The sequence below is a fragment of the Ictalurus punctatus genome, chromosome 14 (assembly GCF_001660625.3).
Source record: "Ictalurus punctatus breed USDA103 chromosome 14, Coco_2.0, whole genome shotgun sequence".
Taxonomy (NCBI): Eukaryota; Metazoa; Chordata; class Actinopteri; order Siluriformes; family Ictaluridae; genus Ictalurus; species Ictalurus punctatus.
Genome location: NC_030429.2, coordinates 2,580,498 through 2,602,080, shown reverse-complemented (window position 1 = coordinate 2,602,080; position 21,583 = coordinate 2,580,498). Strand labels below are relative to the sequence as shown.

Genomic DNA, 21,583 nt, shown 5'->3' with positions numbered 1-21,583 from the left:
ATGTGGAAAGGACCATTTCGGTCAGGTGAAGAGATGTTCGTTCCTTTTTCAATACCTTTTCTTCAGTGTTTTCTGGCGGTTGGTGAAGCAGCTGTCGGCGCGTTACCGCCCCCAGTTGGACTGAAGTGGAATTTCAGGGTGGAATATAAAGTGCTGTAATAAAAATCTAATCGGTGATCTATAGATCTGAGAACCATTAGACTTTTATGACATCAAGTACAGCGATGTAGAACTGGTCTGATGGTTTGATTGACAGTTTTTTCCCTTTATGACGCAGCAGCAGTGAGGCAGTCTTCAAAAGTTGCGTGAAGATAGATAATGCGCAAATGTTGAAATGTGTTTAAAATGGCTTTTAAGCATTTGAAGCACTGTTTCCGGAAAACCAATAATATACTGGGGCACATCAGTATTTTTAGGATCCCTTGAAGGGCCTAAACTAATGGGGTTATATATTCTATTGATTAACACTTTGAAATAGTGTTAGTGTAGAAATTTGTAATATGTGGTATCACTTAAAAAAAAAAATTAGGCAAAAATCTTACTGTTTATGCATATTCATATACTTCACCGCTAAAACACTTCGATTAAACAAAATTATTACCTAATTTTATTAACATTCCATAAACATTAGCAATTACAACCACAAAATATAAATGTCATGTTAAAATAACTTTTTACCTGCACAACAATATAAAATAAAATAAGTAAAAATATTACTTAAAGCTATCCTAAGAGAAAAAACATGTGAAAAGCTGTGTGATTAAAATGTATTTTACTCAATTGCTTGTAAATATTACAATGTATTTAACTTTGACGTTGGAGATTTTGGAAAAGTTGTGTATTGGGTTGCGTACACATGCAGGAGCAAATAGAACAGAGGACGCGGATCGGGTAATGACACGTCTTAAAATTTTCCTCTTAAAAATCACAAAAAAAATGAAAAACCTCATGTAACAGAGGTTCTTTTTTTTTTTTTTATCTGTAAAGGGCGGAGCCTTTGGGTCATGACCACGTTCAGAATGGACCGCAGAATGTCAGTGACCAATCAGGAAAGCGGCTGATTCGGGGGCGGGGCTTACTCAATTTCAGGAACAAAAACAGTGCCAGATAGACTGCAGCTACAAAGATAGCGTTATCAGAAGCTTGGAGTTGGTGTTCCTTGGAGTTTTAAGAAAGATGGCGGAAAACAGAGAAAAGGCGACGGATCAAATGAAAATATGGAAAGAAAGTAGAGGATCTCAGGTTTGCTTTTTTTTTTTTTTTAATCTAAAGCTAGGAAGAGTACTGTGTTAGCTGCGCAACGAATAATCTAGGCAAAGGTCACACAAGACAGGCTTAATGTCCCTTAAAATATTTATTCAGTCTAGTATCGTGTGTTTGTTTACACAACAACTAAGAACTGAAATCACAATCAGTCACATATCGTGCACGTAGCCCCTAGATCATGTGCATTAGATTAGCCAGAAGCTCGCGGTAGTTAGCCTTTGTGTGTTTAATAATATTATTATTAATAATAATAATATTAATAATAATACATGCTATGTTTGTTAATGTTCTGTGACTTTATTTGGAGAATCGCATAGATCACGTTTAAAAAAAAGCGAGTTAGTTTTCCGACCTGCGCACAAGTCTAAAGTCCTGCAAACTGTTTTCCTTTAGACTCGCCTCTTTAAATCCACTAACCAGATTGGTTGCCTTTCTCAAACGGTCAGCCAATCAGAGAGCAGTTCACACGAGGTCACGTCTTTACGTGTGTTGGTTTTTAACCTGGACGGTCCATTGTGCTGTTTTGTAATCCAGGTCAAAGGCCTGTTGAGGAATCAAGTCCTACAGTTACAGCCTTTATTTGTTAATCATGTTGTTTAGAAGGACATGTAGCTTTTATCTGTCACATATACGTTACAGCACAGGGAAATTATTTTTCTTCAAATATCCCAGCTTGGTAGGAAGTTGGGGTCAGAGCGCAGGGTCAGCCCTGATCAGGCACCCCTGGAGCAGGGAGGGTTAGGGGCCGTGTTCAAAGCCGCAGCTTGGCGGTGCTGGGGCTTGAACCCCCGACCTTCTGATCAGTAACCCAGAGCTGGTTAATTAGGATCCACAGAAAAGGACAATTATTCATTAAAATCAAAACAAAGTGTTTTCCTCGTGTTCATGAACAAACATAAACAAACCTCCAGACACATTTTTACATTTACAGCATTTATCAGATGGATAAGTGCTTTATCGTCTCTATCAAAACCACATCATAGTTAAAAACCATGCTAAACAATAGTTAGTACAAAGCTTTTTATTTTTATTTTTTCGTTCATTTGAAGACGGATAGTGACTTGGTCTTGACAAAGTCGCAGTGCATGTCTTCCTTGTATCTTGAGCGATGGTGGGTTGAGTTGAGCTTTGCTGAAAAACTTAATCTCATGTATAGATGCTAGCATATCTGTTCCCTTACATTTACCCTCACCTCACCTTTTGAATCCGTTCCTGTCGCAGCGAGCCGACGTGTTGACCACGGGAGCAGGGATCCCCATAGGCGATAAGCTGAATGTTCAGACGGCTGGACCCCAAGGGCCACTGCTGGTGCAGGATGTCGTGTTCACGGACGAGATGGCCCACTTCGACCGCGAGCGCATCCCCGAAAGGGTGGTGCATGCCAAAGGAGCAGGTCTGTGCTTACAAACACTGAGCTACTGAAAGAAAAGCCTCAAGGCTACACTAAAGCCCTTAAGAACTTTCTTAAGGATTGGATCCAATTTTCCTGCTTTGTGGAACTAAAAAGAGAGATTACAGTAAGCAGTGCCTGATCAGAGAAACATGGAACTTGATGAACAATGGTGACGGTTTGATACTCTCCTCTTCCCTCTCTGCAGGTGCATTTGGTTATTTTGAGGTGACTCATGACATCACGCACTACTGCAAGGCCAAGGTGTTTGAGCATGTGGGCAAGACAACTCCCATCGCTGTGAGATTCTCTACTGTGGGTGAGACACATTTCCTCTCCATATAACTCCCGTTCATATAATATAATTAATAGACTACTAATAAAATGAGAAGGTATAATTACTTTTGAATATGTAAGCTCAGTGTTTTATCACACACTTCAGGAGTTTGCATGGTGTACATATTGACTATTTTTGTGTTTAGGAAATTGTGCCAATCAGTGCTGGCATAACACACGTCACCTTTCACTTGTCCCTTTGAAACGAAGCAAGACAGAGCTTGCATGAGGCCTGTTTTTATACTTGGGGGTGTTTTTGATCTTGTGTAGTTGCAGTGGTAGGGGTCTCCCTTCATTCTGTTGGGTTACTTGAGGGTGTCCACTAGAGGACAGCAAAATCAAAAACTAAATAAAAATATTCATATATATATATATATATATATATATATATATATATATATATATATATATATATATATATATATATATATATATATATATATATATATATATATATTTAAAATGTTTTATAAATGAATTATTAATTTTTATGAAGGGTGTCAATAATTACGGCAGCACCAGTTATGTTATGCGTGAGCATGCATTTAATGGCCACTGTGACAAGAGAAGCTCTTTTCTTTCTCTCTTATCTCCCTGCAACATGCTCAAGTCAGTTTAACTGGACACGCCTCTCAGCCTGAACCTTTTACCCATGAACCCCTTCTTTGGGTCAAAACAAATACGCTTCAGCGTAGAACTAGCACTCTTAGCATGCACCGTGGTCCAGGAGCTTGTTAAATTGCAGGCGGTAGTGACAGGAGCAGAGATATTTCTCCCTCCACGCTATTTCTTCAAACAGCATCTGTGTTTCTAGCTGGTGAGTCCGGTTCAGCTGATACAGTCCGTGACCCTCGAGGATTTGCAGTGAAATTCTACACCGACGAGGGCAACTGGGACCTGACAGGCAATAACACACCCATCTTCTTCATCAGGGATGCATTTCTGGTGAGAAAGAGAGATCCTGATGTCTTGGTCTGGAATGTTTTCTGTATGTTTACTGAGTTTTTGTGTATTTCTGCATGCGTAGTTTCCATCCTTCATCCACTCTCAGAAGCGGAATCCTCAGACTCACCTGAAGGACCCTGACATGGTGTGGGACTTTTGGAGCCTGCGTCCAGAGTCTCTGCATCAGGTTTGTGAGATTTTCATTTTGATGCTCTTTACTTTTAATTGGTTAATTAAAAGTGTCTTGAGTTACACTCCAGCCTTAACACACCATGTCTTCATGGAGTTGGCTTTGTGCGCATTGGCATTATGATGCTGTAACCGGTTTGGACCTGAGTCTACCCCACAAAATAAAACAGACAGAACATGTTTAGACAGAATTTTGTCAATTTATTTACAAAGCATCCCCGCAGCAAGATGCTGCCACCACCATGCTTCACTCTAGAGATGGAATTGTCCAGGGGATGAGCACGGCCTGGGGTTTCTCCAGTAGCTTCAGCTGTCCATATTTTATTTAGTTTTTTTTCTCTCTCTCTCCATTTCTCTTTCTCTCTTCTTGCAGGTGTCGTTCCTCTTCAGCGATCGTGGATTGCCTGATGGATATCGCCATATGAATGGCTATGGTTCCCACACCTTCAAACTGATCAACTCTGCGGGCCACCCTGTCTACTGCAAGTTCCACTACAAGGTGTGTAGTTGTGTTTGCACTTGTATGTCTATGTCTTTGTGTGGGTGTGTGTGTTTGACGCCTTCTCTTCCTGTCAGACCGATCAGGGCATTAAGAATCTGACTGTGGAGGAGGCAGACCGTTTAGCCTCCACTGATCCTGACTACGCCATCCGTGACTTGTACAACGCCATCGCCGATGGCAACTTTCCCTCCTGGACCTTCTACATCCAGGTCATGACCTTTGAGCAGTCGGAGAAGTACCCATGGAACCCATTTGATCTGACCAAGGTGCCCTAACTTCCTCTCAGTAGCCATGTTATATATATATATATATATATATATATATATATATATATATATATATATATATATATATATATATATATATATATATATTATAGGTACAGATAGATAGGGGTGTGATGTCAAAGAACCTTTGAAGATGACGTATTTCTCACATCATAAGATTGCGCTTGTTAATAATAGTGTGTTCATAAATATTGACCATTTGCAGGGCTTTTCTTTTACTCTACCTCTCAGGTTTGGTCCCATAAGGACTACCCCCTGGTTCCAGTTGGACGCTTTGTTTTGAATAAAAACCCTGTAAACTATTTCGCTGAAGTGGAGCAACTGGCGTTTGACCCCAGTAACATGCCACCAGGTATTGAGCCAAGTCCTGACAAGATGCTGCAGGTAAAGTATAACCTCACACGCTCACGTTCTCTCTTAGCTGATTCTAAAAAAAAATGTTACGTGCTACAGAGCATGTAAAAGCCATAATGATTTCTAGTTCTGTAAATTACGTTACCATTAAAAAGGTTTAAAATGATTTGCCAAGGGTTGGTTTGGTTAAGTCCTGCTTGTTGTTGTTCTGTATATAGTAGCTGGAGTCCCCTGAACAAGTGTGTTTGTTTATTGTGGCTGTTATTCAAGCCAAGGACAGCAAATTATTTGCCTAATTATTTTGGCCAATTTCAGTGTCGAATCTGTGTGTAAAACATCATCTTGTCGGATTTTGGGTGTCGGAGTCTCTCTCCATTCAAGTAGATAGAAGCCTGGTGTTTTATGAGTGGAAATAACTGCGTGTGAGTATTGCCAAAAGGGTTGCTGACTTTGCACTGAGGACCATGAGGCATTGCTGCAGAGATTGAAGGGGTGGGGGGTCAGTCTGTCAGTGTTCAGACCATACGCTGCACGCTGCATCAATTGGTCTGCATGGCTGTCATCCCAGAAGGAAGCCACTTCTAAAGACGATGCACAAGAAAGCCCGCAAACAGTTTGCTGAAGACAAGCAGACTAAGGACATGGATTACTGGAACCATGTCCTGTGGTCTCATGAGACCAAGATAAACTTATTTGGTTCAGATGGTGTTAAGCGTGTCTGGCGGCAACCAGGTGAGGAGTACACAGACAAGTGTGTCTTGCCTACAGTCAAGCATGGTGGTGGGAGTGTCATGGTCTGGGGCTGCATGAGTGCTGCCGGCACCGTGGAGCTATAGTTCATTGAGGGAACCATGAATGCCAACATGTATTGTGACATACTGAAGCAGAGCATGATCCCCTCCCTACAGAGACTGGGCTGCAGGGCAGTATTCCAGCATGATAATGACCCCAAACACACCTCCAAGACGACCACTGCCTTGCTAAAGAAGCTGAGGGTGAAGGTGATGGACTGGCCAAGCATGTCTCCAGACCTAAACCCTATTGAGCATCTGTGGGGCATCCTCAAATGGAAAGTGGAGGAGCACAGGTCTCTAACATCCACCAGCTCCGTGATGTCATCATGGAGGAGTGGAAGAGGACTCCAGTGGCAACCTGTGAAGCTCTGGTGAACTCCATGCCCAAGAGGGTTAAGGCACTGCTGGAAAATAATGATGGCCACACAAAATATTGACACTTTGGGCCCAATTTGGATATTTTCATTTAGGGGTGTACTCACTTTTGTTGCCAGCGGTTTAGACATTAATGGCTGTGTGTTGAGTTATTTTGAGGGGACAGCAAATTTACACTGTTACACAAGCTGTACACTCTCTACTTTACATTGTAGCAAAGTGTCATTTCTTCAGAGTTGTCACATGAAAAGATATCACCAAATATTTACAAAAACGTGAGGGGTGTACTCACTTTTGTGAGATACTGTGTGTGTGTGTGTGTGTATACATCCACCGCTGCTCTGTTCTCAATAGGTGGGAATAACAGCAGGCTGGTAACACACAACGTGCTAGCTTTGATGCAGCGTAACTGAGCTAAAAGCCGCAGGTGTGGTTGTCTCTGTGGGCTGTGCAAAGAAAAGCAGCGTAGCTGACAACATGAACTCTGTGACAAAGTCCGCAAACGTTGTCGGATTTCTGAGCTAAAAGAATCTAAAATCTGGAGAAAATCTGGTGGATGAGGCCAGATCTATCATGTTTCTAACATGTTTGTGTTGCTAAAACGTAATTGTACGGCAATTATCGTCGCAAACGACGATGATAGTCATAATACCCAATATTGTTATTTATGCTATGTTACGAAATAAATAAAATCCATTCTAAACAGTCATCCTGTAATTGGGAAGCAGTAACGGTGTACATATGTCATGTGTACATTTTCTGTGTATCTGGAAAATACAGACACTAAAACTGAAAGTGTCTCTGTCCTTATACCTTTTTAATACTGCATTGTCGGTCGGTGTGTTTTTGCCACGTTGATCATCTAACACGTGACGCTCTGCGCAGGGTCGTCTCTTCTCTTATCCTGACACCCACCGCCATCGGCTTGGAGCCAACTACCTCCAGCTGCCTGTTAATTGCCCTTATCGTGCCCGTGTGGCCAACTATCAGAGAGATGGACCCATGTGTGTGACTGACAACCAGGGTGAGAAATTCTCACACACTGCTATCTTGCCTTTAGTTTTACACACTCGGAATCAAGATCATGTCTCGGCTGAACGTGAAGTGTCCAAACTCACAGCTCTGATAATGCGAGATTGATTGATTGATTGATTGATTGATTGATTGATTTTTACAGGAGGAGTCCCAAACTACTACCCTAACAGCTTCAGTGCCCCAGATTGTCAGCCACGCTTCATGGAGTCCAAGTTTAGAGTCTCTCCTGACGTTGGACGCTACAACAGCTCGGACGATGATAACGTGACCCAGGTATGGACGGGTCATGTGGACAAGCGGCATTGTGGGGGATTGGTGGTGGAGGGGGGTCATGTCGCATTGCATCGTCTAACCCTCTCTGTAGGCGTGGGATTCGATGTGTAGCGTTTTCTAAGCTTCTTTGTGCTCATGTAGGTTCGCACTTTCTTCACCACCGTCCTGAACGAGGCTGAGCGCGAGCGTCTCTGCCAAAACATAGCAGGACATCTGAAAGGAGCTCAGCTCTTCATTCAGAAGCGCATGGTAACGTCTTTGCCGGTCTTTCGTTCCGACTCGTCTTTGATTTTCTGGAGAGTTTTAGAACAGTTTTAGTCCGTCTGTCTTTACAGGTCCAGCATCTGATGGCGGTGCACCAGGATTACGGCTCTCGTGTTCAGGTACTGCTTGACAAGTATAACGCAGAGGGCCAAAAGGTAAGGCTTCATACTGACCACAGACATCAACGACAAGTTACGCTTGTGCTTACAGAAGAAAAACACTGCTGTTATCGTGCTTTTTTTTTTTTCTCCACAGAACTCCCTGCACGTGTATAAGAAGGGAGGCTCAACTGCCGTGGTCGCTTCTTCCAAGATATGACGTGTGGAATTTCTGCAGCACACACACATGCCTGACAAGAGCATTTGTTCTTTCACATTAAAAATATTAGCAGTGTAGCTGGATAACATTCTCCATAAGATGATTTTCAAGAAGATTGAAAAAAACAAAACAAAAAAGGCACTAATTCTGCATTAATCTTTTTGATAGTTTTGAGAAGTCGGATGTTGGGAAACGCTCGGGAGAAATGACTTGGAGACACGAGACAACTCGTAAACATGTCTTCAGTGTCCAGGACAGCTTTGTGTTCGTGATGATCAGTATTTTATTTAGGCTCAGTACGCATGACTCTAGTGTAAGTCGCGTTCCTCTCGATCCCTCCAAGTCGCTTTGGTTAAGTGATATTTCCTTAAAGACGATAACTAGTTCGGTCATTTTCCTCTCTTGCTCCTTTCTGCACGTCCTGGTTACAAGTTCAGTGAGGGGCGGGGGAGGGGGGAACTAAAAGCTAAATTTTACCTCAATTTATTTCCGTTATCGATGTTTCCAGTCAAAGTGTTTTTTTTTTTTTAATTATTATTTTTATTCTTTTCTCTGTTCATCAAGGGTAAGGAACGACACTTTTCCAATCTACCTGCATTCAGTTATGTTCTATAAAATACATCAGCACTACCTGTGAGCTTGACTTGGCTAGATTATTATTGGCTCACATGTTAAAATGTTTCTCAGAATTGCAGTGGTTGCACTGTGTTGTTTATCTGCTTGCCATAGCAGCACAGCCTAATAACCGTCCACTAATGATAGCATGATATTTTCATCATCATATTGCCTAGTTAATGTTAATCATTTACCACAATTTTTACCATCTAAGAAATGCTTCTTTTTTTCTTTTTGAGCATTTTGATATGTGGATAAAGAATTAAACGATTTAGAGTTTAAAATTTAGATTTAAGATCAGAAAGATGTGCCTGTGCCTTACTGAAGTCCAACATTTCCTGAAATCTAACCTTTTAATTGGGTGTGTTTTTAAGGACTGTTGTCCCGCATTTCGTCCCTTTTTTGAACCCTGTGGAAGTTATGCTCTCTGTGTGTTCTCTAACTAATTCAATAAAATCATGATTTTGTTTTATTGAATCTTTTATTCATTATTATGGCTCATGCGTTAAGATCTTCTCTGGTCATAAAGTAGGACATTAAATGAGAAATTAGGTCGTACAGGCTGAAAAATACCGGTGGCTTTCTTTTTTTATTTTTTTACGTGAAGCACTGTGGTTAGTGTATAAATGAGGACTTACCCTTTAACCTCCACCATAAAACATTGAATCTGAAGTGTGAAGGCTCTGAAACAGCGCAGAGAGGCGTGATACTGAGCAACATGCAGAGCTCCATGGTTCCACTGAACGCTCCTCTGGGTGATGGCAGAGGAGCTGGGACAATCGTGGTGAACATGCCGGAGCATCCACCCGATTACGTGGTGTGGTCCATTGCCAGCTTCATCTATGGAGTCCCCTGCTGCCTGGGCCTGATCGCCTTGATTTTCTCCATCAAGGTGAGTCACAAATAACGGGGAATTTAAAAGGTGAACGAAATAAAAAATGAACGACTGATGTTCATACTGAAGATCCTCTCAACACATCTGGATTTCTGTGAAGCTGCTTTGTGACAATGTCCATTGTTAAAATGACTAGATAAAAAAAAAAAAAGACATTAAAACAGAGTGTGGTGAAGATAAGAAACTTCATTCTTTTAAAACTTCCCCTTCGATTTTATTCCCAGCCGGCAGGACAAGCCTAGGAGTAACTACTGCTGGGTCCATAAGTATTTGGACAGTGCTGCAATTTATTTCTGCAGTTGTGCCTCTGTACACCACCACAACAGCTAGGAAGTTAAGCAATCATGTGATCGAAGTCTAGACTTTCAGCTTTAATTAAATGCGTTTAACAAAAAAAAATATTGCATTGACTTCGAGTCTTTGTCGTGTTCTACTTCTTTTTCTTCTTCATACTGTAAAATTAATGTTTTTGCAAGTCAGAGACTTTCTGTTGGTTAAAGCTTAACAAATTGCACTTAAAATTTCAATGTTTATCAAAGGCTTAGCCAATCGGTCTCTGTGTGCATTCGTTTGTATAATATGTTAATGTCTGAGCGCAGTAAAGAGCATCCAGATGTCACCTGACACTCTATATTTGAGCTTGTGAAATTATTTTTATTATTATGTGTTTGTGTTTGTGTGTTTCAGTCCAGAGACCGGAAGATGGTGGGAGACCTGAATGGAGCGAAGGCGTACGGCTCCAAGGCATTTTATCTCAATGGCGTCACGCTTGCACTTACCATCATCCTCAGCATAATCATAATAGTGGTGACAGTAGTGCTGAGTACTATGCGTTGACCATACTAATATTCTTAAATGTGATATTTATTGAAAGTTTGCATGGGGGAAAATCATTACATAAGCAGCATTATCTCCCAGAAGAATGATGTGCTGTTGAAGTCCAACAAAACTGTTGCGAACAACATATTTATAAAAATGAATAATAAAAGATTCTCACTGACCAAGGCACTGACTAAAGTTGTTAATTTAATGATTAGGGCCTGTTCGCATTCAGAATGCAACCCTTTGTTACTGAAGTACACTGCAGTACCTATGTGGATTCTTATATTCTCCAGATGCAGTTACAATGGTGAAATTTTTCTAAATGAAATCCTATCTGTAATGTTAGCATTTACCATTTCTAGCATGTTTCCTGGTCTTGATGGATCCCTTTCAGAGACAGCAAACTGGGCACAAAGTACAAATACCCACCAATGTGGTGTTGGCAAGTTAAATCCCCTCCATGTCACCTGATCCGAACATCCCTCCAGGTAAGAAGTGAACCTGTGCTGTTTCTTGAATTCCTAGACTCATGAGGAAGGACAGGAGAGTCTTGAGGATGAGAACTGAAAACAGTTTGGCTGATCTACATGAATGCTTCTCACTAACAGCCACAAGGGCATTCTCTGTGGAGGGTGCCACTCTGAAGCCAGACTGGTTAAGATCGCGAAGGTTATTCTGATAGAGAGAGAGAGAGACAGGTGATTGTAGACAGGGCGTTTGAGAATTTTTTTGATAATTGTACATAAGTTTAACTGTGGTTTCATGTTATCCTGTCATATATGCCTCTTATAAATGTGTAAAGATACACTGCAAAGAAAAATAAAGCTTGGAATCATTGGTGCTGCCTGTGAATGTAAGTACTGTAGCTAGTAGCCTATAATTTGCTTGATTTGCTAAACTACTAATGAAGCTAGTATAAGAGCTAGCATGTAACATGTAAATCAAACAAATACGTGTACATTTACAGCATTTTTCACCCACGATGGTCACAGTGATGCTGGGATTGACAGGGGAGATAGAGACTGGCCATTTTTGCTCCCATGGCTCATCCACCATATTTTCCTTCTTTATATTTCTCACATTTCACGTGCCAGGAGGTGCGATCGTGTATCTGTATGTGGTAATACCATATGCACGCAAACTTTCCTTCACTCACTCTCTCTCTCTTTCACCCACAGACGCACTCATTTCCTTTGTAGTCTGTAGAAACAGGAGTTCTTAGTAGTGGATCGGTGTTTCTTCTATTCCCCTGTGTTTTAAATGTCATGTTACCGAACATTTTATTGCCTAGTCTTGGTAAAAAATCATTTTAAAAAATGTAAATACAGGCGGTGAAAGCAAACCTTGGTTACTTTGGTTAACAAACTAAGAATGCCCTTGGGGTAGGATGACCATTTGATGAATTTAAAAATTACTCTGAATTGGTCTTTTTCTAGGTATTTTTAAAAAATGATCTTCATAGCTTATTATTTCTCACTTCTGGTGTTTATAAAAAATAATAAGTCTACGGTTTGTTAAAATTCAAGGTCACTTTAATAAAAACACCTATTATATGTGGCATCGCACCATTCTGTGTGAACTCTAGAGATTGTTGTGTGTGAAGATCCCAGGAGGTCAGCAGTGTCTGTCTGGCACCAACATCCCTGCCACGGCTAAAGTCACACAGAGATCACACTTTTTCTTCATTCTGATGTTAGATGTGAACATTAACTGACGCTCTCGACCTGTATCTGCATGTTGTTGTAGATCTCCCCCCACCCCCAATTGTGCTGCTGCCACATGATTGACAGTTTAGATAGCTGCATGAATGTGCAGGTGTACATAATAAAGTGGATGGTGAGTGTATTTTCTGAGTATTTTTGATAGCGTCGAGATGTAGAGTGTGAGCGGTTACACAGGGGTCTCCCTTCATTCTGGCATGTTACTTAAGGGTGTCCACTAGAGCAGTGGTTTTCAAAGTGGGGGCCGCGGCCCCCTTGGGGGGCGCCTGGGGGGCCTCAACAATTTGGTGTGAAAAATAAATAAATACACGATTCTCACTCTCAGACAACCACAGACACACACAATCAATTCCTAATGTAATGTAATGTGAAGATGAAAGAGGTAATTATCAATAAAAAAAGGGGGATATATTCAGAAGTCTGTATTTTTAATGTGTTTTAAAGACATCTTGCAAAAGGGGGGCCTCGGTGAAATGTTAATGCCATTTGGGGGGCCTTGCCCTGGAAAAGTTTGGGAACCCCTACACTAGAGTGCAGCAAATGAAAAACTAAATGAACGTCGCTCATTTTGCTGCAGAGTGAGGGCTGAAGCAGCAGATTATTGCTAAGTGAAAAAAGAAAATATGTGGTCTAATTTGCTCTTGCTCATTTTTATGAAAGGTGCCAATAATTATTGCACTATAAAGTTATGTGTGAGCATGCATTTAATGCCCACTATGACAAGAGAAGCTGCAGCTCGACTCTTCTCTTTCCCCCTTATGTCACTGCATATACTTGGTTCCAGTCAGATTAAAGAATTATATAGCCAGTATTAGACAGTGTGTAAACCTTTTCTGGTACACACCTCAACCTTTTACCCATGAACCCCTTCGTTGGGTCAAATAATTATATATATATATATATATATATATATATATATATATATATATATATATATATATATATATATATACACACACACACACACACACACACACACACACACACACAGTATCTCACAAAAGTGAGTACACCCCTCACATTTTTGTAAGTATTTGATGATATCTTTTCACGTGACAACTCTGAAGAAATGACACTTCGCTACAATGTAAAGTAGTGAGTGTACAGCTTGTGTAACAGTGTAAATTTGCTGTCCCCTCAAAATAACTCAACACACAGCCATTCATGTCTAAACCGCTGGCAAAAGTGAGTACAGCCCTAAGTGAAAATGTCCAAATTGGGCCCAAAGTGTCAATATTTTGTGTGGCCACATTTATTTTCCAGCACTGTCTTAACCCTCTTGGGCTTGGAGTTCACCAGAGCATCACAGGTTGCCACTGGAGTCCTCTTCCAACTCCTCCATGACCACATCACGGAGCTGGTGGATGTTAGACACCTTGAGCTCCTCCACCTTCCGTTTGAGGATGCCTCACAGATGCTCAATAGGGTTTAGGTCTGGAGACATGCTTGGCCAGTCCATCACCTTCACCCTCAGCTTCTTTAGCAAGGCAGTGGTCGTCTTGGAGGTGTGTTTGGGGTCGTTATTATGCTGGAATACTGCCCTGCAGCCTAGTCTCTAAAGGGAGGGGATCATGCTCTGCTTCAGTATGTCACAGTACATGTTGGCATTCATGGTTCCCTCAATGAACTGTAGCTCCCCAGTGCCGGCAGCACTCATGCAGCCCCAGACCATAACACTCCCACCACCATGCTTGACTGTAGGCAAGACACACTTGTCTTTGTACTCCTCACCTGGTTGCCGCCAAACACGCTTGACACCATCTGAACCAAATAAGTTTATCTTGGTCTCATCAGACCACAGGGCATGGTTCCAGTAATCCATGTCCTTAGTCTGCTTGTCTTCAGCAAACTGTTTGCGGGCTGTCTTGTGCATCATCTTTAGAAGAGGCTTCCTTCTGGGACGACAGCCATGCAGACCAATCTGATGCAGTGTGCGTCGTATGGTCTGAACACTGACAGGCTGACCCCCCACCCCTTCAACCTCTGCAGCAGTGCTGGCAGCACTCATACATCTATTTCCCAAACACAACCTCTGGATATGACGCTGAGCACGTGCACTCAACTTCTTTGGTCGACCATGGCGAGGCCTGTTCTGAGTGGAAAATGTTCTGTTAAACCTCTGTATGGTTATGGCCACTGTGCTACAGTTCAGTGTCAGGGTCTTGGCAATCTTCTTATAGCCTAGGCCATGGTTATGTAGAGCAACAATTTTTTTTTTCAGATGCTCAGAGAGTTCTTTGCCATGAGGTGCCATGTTGAACTTCCAGTGACCAGTATGAGGGAGTGTGAGAGCAATGACACCAAATTTAACACACCTGCTCCCCATTCACACCTGAGATCTTGTAACACTAACAAGTCACATGACACCAGGGAGGGAAAATTACTAATTGGGCCCAATTTGGACATTTTCACTTAGGGGTGTACTCACTTTTGTTGCCAGCGGTTTAGACATTAATGGCTGTGTGTTGAGTTATTTTGAGGGGACAGCAAATTTACACTGTTACACAAGCTGTACACTCTCTACTTTACATTGTAGCAAAGTGTCATTTCTTCAGAGTTGTCACATGAAAAGATATCACCAAATATTTACAAAAATGTGAGGGGTGTACACACTTTTGTGAGATACTGTGTGTGTGTGTGTGTGTGTGTGTGTGTGTGTATACATCCACCGCTGCTCTGTTCTCAATAGGTGGGAATAACAGCAGGCTGGTAACACACAACGTGCTGGCTTTGATGCAACGTAACCGAGCTCGAAGCCACAGCTGTGGTTGTCTCTGTGGGCTGTGCAAAGAAAAGCAGCGTAGCTGACAACATGAACTCTGTGACAAAGTCCGCAAACGTTGTCGGATTTCTGAGCTAAAAGAATCTAAAATCTGGAGAAAATCTGGTGGATGATGTGTTGATAAAACATAATTGTACGCCAATTATCGTCGCAAACGAGGAACATAGTCATAATGCCCAATGTTGTTATTTATGTTGTTACGAAATAAAAAAAATTCAATTCAATTCAATTCAATTTTATTTGTATAGCGCTTTTTACAATAGACATTGTCTCAAAGCAGCTTTACAGAAATATCAACACGGTATACAGATATTAAAGGTGCGAATTTATCCCAACTCCAAAAATCCATTCTAAACAGTCATGCTGTAATCGGGAAGCAGTAACGGTGTACATATGTCATGTGTACATTTTCTGTGTATCTGGAAAATACAGACACTAAAACTGAAAGTGTCTCTGTCCTTATACCTTTTTCAATACTGCATCGTCGGTCGGTGTGCTTTTGCCATGTTGATCGTCTAACACGTAACGCTCTGCGCAGGGTCGTCTCTTCTCTTATCCTGACACCCACCACCATCGGCTTGGAGCCAACTACCTCCAGCTGCCTGTTAATTGCCCTTATCGTGCCCGTGTGGCCAACTATCAGAGAGATGGACCCATGTGTGTGACTGACAACCAGGGTGAGAAATTCTCACACACTGCTATCTTGCCTTTAGTTTTACACACTCGGAATCGAGATCACGTCTCGGCCGAACGTGAAGTGTCCAAACTCACAGCTCTGATAATGCGACATTTATTTATTTATTTATTTATTTATTTTTTACAGGAGGAGTCCCAAACTACTACCCTAACAGCTTCAGTGCCCCAGATTGTCAGCCACGCTTCATGGAGTACAAGTTTAGAGTCTCTCCTGACGTTGGACGCTACAACAGCTCGGACGATGATAACGTGACCCAGGTATGGACGGGTCATGTGGACAAGCGGCATTGTGGGGGATTGGTGGTGGAGGGGGGTCATGTCGCATTGCATCGTCTAACCCTCTCTGTAGGCGTGGGATTCGATGTGTAGCGTTTTCTAAGCTTCTTTGTGCTCATGTAGGTTCGCACTTTCTTCACCACCGTCCTGAACGAGGCTGAGCGCGAGCGTCTCTGCCAAAACATAGCAGGACATCTGAAAGGAGCTCAGCTCTTCATTCAGAAGCGCATGGTAACGTCTTTGCCGGTCTTTCGTTCCGACTCGTCTTTGATTTTCTGGAGAGTTTTAGAACAGTTTTAGTCCGTCTGTCTTTACAGGTCCAGCATCTGATGGCGGTGCACCAGGATTACGGCTCTCGTGTTCAGGTACTGCTTGACAAGTATAACGTAGAGGGCCATAAGGTAAGGCTTCATACTGACCACAGACATCAACGACAAGTTACGCTTGTGCTTACAGAAGAAAAACACCGCTGTTATCGTGCTTTTTTTTTTTTCTCCACAGAACTCCCTGCACGTGTATAAGAAGGGAGGCTCAACTGCCGTGGTCGCTTCTTCCAAGATATGACGTGTGGAATTTCTGCAGCACACACACATGCCTGACAAGAGCATTTGTTCTTTCACATTAAAAATATTAGCAGTGTAGCTGGATAACATTCTCCATAAGATGATTTTCAAGAAGATTGAAAAAAACAAAACAAAAAAGGCACTAATTCTGCATTAATCTTTTTGATAGTTTTGAGAAGTCGGATGTTGGGAAACGCTCGGGAGAAATGACTTGGAGACACGAGACAACTCGTAAACATGTCTTCAGTGTCCAGGACAGCTTTGTGTTCGTGATGATCAGTATTTTATTTAGGCTCAGTACGCATGACTCTAGTGTAAGTCGCGTTCCTCTCGATCCCTCCAAGTCGCTTTGGTTAAGTGATATTTCCTTAAAGACGATAACTAGTTCGGTCATTTTCCTCTCTTGCTCCTTTCTGCACGTCCTGGTTACAAGTTCAGTGAGGGGCGGGGGAGGGGGGAACTAAAAGCTAAATTTTACCTCAATTTATTTCCGTTATCGATGTTTCCAGTCAAAGTGTTTTTTTTTTTTAATTATTATTTTTATTCTTTTCTCTGTTCATCAAGGGTAAGGAACGACACTTTTCCAATCTACCTGCATTCAGTTATGTTCTATAAAATACATCAGCACTACCTGTGAGCTTGACTTGGCTAGATTATTATTGGCTCACATGTTAAAATGTTTCTCAGAATTGCAGTGGTTGCACTGTGTTGTTTATCTGCTTGCCATAGCAGCACAGCCTAATAACCGTCCACTAATGATAGCATGATATTTTCATCATCATATTGCCTAGTTAATGTTAATCATTTACCACAATTTTTACCATCTAAGAAATGCTTCTTTTTTTCTTTTTGAGCATTTTGATATGTGGATAAAGAATTAAACGATTTAGAGTTTAAAATTTAGATTTAAGATCAGAAAGATGTGCCTGTGCCTTACTGAAGTCCAACATTTCCTGAAATCTAACCTTTTAATTGGGTGTGTTTTTAAGGACTGTTGTCCCGCATTTCGTCCCTTTTTTGAACCCTGTGGAAGTTATGCTCTCTGTGTGTTCTCTAACTAATTCAATAAAATCATGATTTTGTTTTATTGAATCTTTTATTCATTATTATGGCTCATGCGTTAAGATCTTCTCTGGTCATAAAGTAGGACATTAAATGAGAAATTAGGTCGTACAGGCTGAAAAATACCGGTGGCTTTCTTTTTTTATTTTTTTACGTGAAGCACTGTGGTTAGTATATAAATGAGGACTTACCCTTTAACCTCCACCATAAAACATTGAATCTGAAGAGTGAAGGCTCTGAAACAGCGCAGAGAGGCGTGATATTGAGCAATATGCAGAGCTCCATGGTTCCACTGAACGCTCCTCTGGGTGATGGCAGAGGAGCTGGGACAATCGTGGTGAACATGCCGGAGCATCCACCCGATTACGTGGTGTGGTCCATTGCCAGCTTCATCTATGGAGTCCCCTGCTGCCTGGGCCTGATCGCCTTGATTTTCTCCATCAAGGTGAGTCACAAATAACGGGGAATTTAAAAGGTGAACGAAATAAAAAATGAACGACTGATGTTCATACTGAAGATCCTCTCAACACATCTGGATTTCTGTGAAGCTGCTTTGTGACAATGTCCGTTGTTAAAATGACTAGATAAAAAAAAAGACATTAAAACAGAGTGTGGTGAAGATAAGAAACTTCATTCTTTTAAAACTTCCCCTTCGATTTTATTCCCAGCCGGCAGGACAAGCCTAGGAGTAACTACTGCTGGGTCCATAAGTATTTGGACAGTGCTGCAATTTATTTCTGCAGTTGTGCCTCTGTACACCACCACAACAGCTATGAAGTTAAGCAATCATGTGATCGAAGTCTAGACTTTCAGCTTTAATTAAATGCGTTTAACAAAAAAAAATATTGCATTGACTTCGAGTCTTTGTCGTGTTCTACTTCTTTTTCTTCTTTATACTGTAAAATTAATGTTTTTGCAAGTCAGAGACTTTCTGTTGGTTAAAGCTTAACGAATTGCACTTAAAATTTCAATGTTTATCAAAGGCTTAGCCAATCGGTCTCTGTGTGCATTCGTTTGTATAATATGTTAATGTCTGAGCGCAGTAAAGAGCATCCAGATGTCACCTGACACTCTATATTTGAGCTTGTGAAATTATTTTTATTATTATGTGTTTGTGTTTGTGTGTTTCAGTCCAGAGACCGGAAGATGGTGGGAGACCTGAATGGAGCGAAGGCGTACGGCTCCAAGGCATTTTATCTCAATGGCGTCACGCTTGCACTTACCATCATCATCAGCATAATCATAATAGTGCTGATAGTAGTGCTGAGTACTATGCGTTGACCATACTAATATTCTTAAATGTGATATTTATTGAAAGTTTATGGGGGAAAATCATTACACAAGCAGCATTATCTCCCAGAAGAATGATGTGCTGTTGAAGTCCAACAGAAGTGTTGTGAACAACATATTTGTAAAAATGAATAATAAAAGATTCTCACTGACCAAGGCACTGACTAAAGTTGTTAATTTAATGATTAGGGCCTGTTCGCATTCAGAATGCAACCCTTTGTTACTGAAGTACACTGCAGTACCTATGTGGATTCTTATATTCTCCAGACGCAGTTACAAGGGTGAAATTTTTCTAAATGAAATCCTATCTGTAATGTTAGCATTTACCATTTCTAGCATGTTTCCTGGTCTTGATGGATCCCTTTCAGAGACAGCAAACTGGGCACAAAGTCCAAATACCCACCAATGTGGTGTTGGCAAGTTAAATCCCCTCCATGTCACCTGATCTGAATCCCTGATCCCTCCAGGTGAACCTGCGCTGTTTCTTGAATTCCTAGACTCATTAGGATGGACAGGAGAGTCTTGAGGATGAGAACTGAAAACAGTTTGGCTGATCTACATGAATGCTTTTCAATAACAGCCACAAGGGCATTCTCTGTGGAGGGTGCCACTCTGAAGCCAGACTGGTTAAGATCGCGAAGGTTGTTCTGATAGATAGAGAGAGAGAGACAGGTGATTGTAGACAGGGCGTTTGAGAATTTTTTTGATAATTGTACATAAGTTTAATTGTGGTTTCATGTTATCCTGTCATATATGCCTTATAAATGTGTAAAGATACACTGCAAAGAAAAATAAAGCTTGGAATCATTGGTGCTGCCAGTGAATGTAAGTACTGTAGCTAGTAGCCTATAATTTGCTTGATTTGCTAACCTACTAATGAAGCTAGTATAAGAGCTAGCATGTAACATGTAAATCAAACAAATAGGTGTACATTTACAGCATTTTTCACCCACGATTGTCACAGTGATGCTGTGATTGACAGGGGAGATAGAGACTGGCCATTTTTGCTCCCATGGCTCATCCACCATATTTTCCTTCTTTATATTTCTCACATTTCACGTGCCAGGAGGTGCGATCGTCTATCTGTATGTGGTAATATCATATGCACGCAAACTTTCCTTCACTCACTCTCTCTCTCTTTCACCCACAGACGCACTCATTTCCTTTGCAGTCTGTAGAAACAGGAGTTCTTAGTAGTGGATCGGTGTTTCTTCTATTCCCCTGTGTTTTAAATGTCATGTTACCAAACATTTTATTGCCTAGTCTTGGTAAAAAATCATTTTAAAAAATGTAAATACAGGCGGTGAAAGCAAACCTTGGTTACTTTGGTTAACAAACTAAGAATGCCCTTGGGGTAGGATGACCATTTGATGAATTTAAAAATTACTCTGAATTGGTCTTTTTCTAGGTATTTTTAAAAAGATTATCTTCATAGCTTATTATTTCTCACTTCTGTTGTTTATAAAAAATAATAAGTCTACCGCTTGTTAAAATTCAAGGTCACTTTAATAAAAACACCTATTATATGTGGCATCGCACCATTCTGTGTGAACTCTAGAGATTGTTGTGTGTGAAGATCCCAGGAGATCAGCAGTGTCTGTCTGGCACCAACATCCCTGCCACGGCTAAAGTCACACAGAGATCACACTTTTTCTTCATTCTGATGTTAGATGTGAACATTAACTGACGCTCTCGACCTGTATCTGCATGTTGTTGTAGATCTCCCCCCACCCCCAATTGTGCTGCTGCCACATGATTGACAGTTTAGATAGCTGCATGAAAGTGTATTTTCTGAGTATTTTTGATAGCGTGGAGACGTAGAGTGTGAGCGGTTACACAGGGGTCTCCCTTCATTCTGGCATGTTACTTAAGGGTGTCCACTAGAGCAGTGGTTTTCAAAGTGGGGGCCGCGGCCCGCCTGGGGGGCCTCAACAATTTGGTGTGAAAAATAAATAAATACACGATTCTCACTCTCAGATAACCACACACACAATCAATTCCTAATGTAATGTAATGTGAAGATGAAAGAGGTAATTATCAATAAAAAAAAAGGGGGATATATTGAGAAGTCTGTATTTTTAATGTGTTTTAAAGACATCTTGCAAAAGGGGGGCCTCGGTGAAATGTTAATGCCATTTGCAGGGCCTTGCCCTGGAAAAGTTTGGGAACCCCTACGCTAGAGTGCAGCAAATGAAAAACTAAATGAACGTCGCTCATTTTGCTGCAGAGTGAGGGCTGAAGCAGCAGATTATTGCTAAGTGAAAAAAGAAAATATGTGGTCTAATTTGCTCTTGCTCATTTTTATGAAAGGTGCCAATAATTATTGCACTATAAAGTTATGTGTGAGCATGCATTTAATGCCCACTATGACAAGAGAATCTGCAGCTCAACTCTTCTCTTTCCCCCTTATGTCACTGCATATACTTGGTTCCAGTCAGATTAAAGAATTATATAGCCAGTATTAGACAGTATGTAAACCTTTTCTGGTACACACCTCAACCTTTTACCCATGAACCCCTTCGTTGGGTCAAAT

General features: G+C 41.2%; 4 protein-coding genes across 5 annotated transcripts in view; 3 read left to right on the top strand and 1 right to left on the bottom strand.

Annotated features, from left to right (window-relative positions):
- The window catches only part of LOC108275263 (poly(ADP-ribose) glycohydrolase), an 89,506-nt gene that overhangs the window by 65,284 nt on the left and 2,639 nt on the right, over positions 1-21,583 (bottom strand). The window lies entirely within an intron of this gene.
- On the top strand, positions 1,082-17,790 carry cat (catalase). Of its 2 annotated transcripts, XM_053685684.1 has the most exons (14): positions 1,082-1,242; positions 2,488-2,659; positions 2,865-2,975; positions 3,807-3,937; positions 4,020-4,124; positions 4,500-4,625; positions 4,703-4,894; positions 5,147-5,299; positions 7,324-7,462; positions 7,616-7,746; positions 7,888-7,995; positions 8,082-8,165; positions 12,274-12,282; positions 16,637-17,790. In XM_053685684.1, exons 1-14 carry the CDS (start codon positions 1,177-1,179, stop codon positions 16,697-16,699), a joined length of 1,590 nt encoding a protein of 529 aa, XP_053541659.1. In that variant the 5' UTR covers positions 1,082-1,176; the 3' UTR covers positions 16,700-17,790. The 2 variants fall into 2 exon arrangements, with proteins under 2 accessions (XP_053541659.1, XP_053541658.1); XM_053685683.1 differs by lacking the exons at positions 12,274-12,282; positions 16,637-17,790 and adding an exon at positions 8,266-9,420.
- Positions 9,556-10,811, top strand: LOC108264704 (interferon-induced transmembrane protein 3). Its single transcript, XM_017466473.3, has 2 exons — positions 9,556-9,835; positions 10,526-10,811. The coding sequence occupies exons 1-2, from the start codon at positions 9,662-9,664 to the stop codon at positions 10,673-10,675; spliced, it is 324 nt and encodes a 107-aa protein (XP_017321962.2). The 5' UTR covers positions 9,556-9,661; the 3' UTR covers positions 10,676-10,811.
- On the top strand, positions 17,941-19,188 carry LOC128634910 (interferon-induced transmembrane protein 3-like). Its single transcript, XM_053685685.1, has 2 exons — positions 17,941-18,205; positions 18,892-19,188. The coding sequence occupies exons 1-2, from the start codon at positions 18,032-18,034 to the stop codon at positions 19,039-19,041; spliced, it is 324 nt and encodes a 107-aa protein (XP_053541660.1). The 5' UTR covers positions 17,941-18,031; the 3' UTR covers positions 19,042-19,188.

What these genes read in the sequence shown, in the direction of transcription:
- cat (XM_053685684.1), top strand. Translation starts at nt 1,177, where the DNA reads ATGGCGGAAAACAGAGAAAAGGCGACGGATCAAATGAAAATATGGAAA. An exon ending in TGTGAGATTCTCTACTGTGG is followed by an intron (nt 2,976 to 3,806) that starts GTGAGACACATT and finishes CTGTGTTTCTAG; the next exon opens with CTGGTGAGTCCGGTTCAGCT. An exon ending in TCTTCATTCAGAAGCGCATG is followed by an intron (nt 7,996 to 8,081) that starts GTAACGTCTTTG and finishes CTGTCTTTACAG; the next exon opens with GTCCAGCATCTGATGGCGGT.
- LOC108264704 (XM_017466473.3), top strand. Translation starts at nt 9,662, where the DNA reads ATGCAGAGCTCCATGGTTCCACTGAACGCTCCTCTGGGTGATGGCAGA. An exon ending in CCTTGATTTTCTCCATCAAG is followed by an intron (nt 9,836 to 10,525) that starts GTGAGTCACAAA and finishes TGTGTGTTTCAG; the next exon opens with TCCAGAGACCGGAAGATGGT.
- LOC128634910 (XM_053685685.1), top strand. Translation starts at nt 18,032, where the DNA reads ATGCAGAGCTCCATGGTTCCACTGAACGCTCCTCTGGGTGATGGCAGA. An exon ending in CCTTGATTTTCTCCATCAAG is followed by an intron (nt 18,206 to 18,891) that starts GTGAGTCACAAA and finishes TGTGTGTTTCAG; the next exon opens with TCCAGAGACCGGAAGATGGT.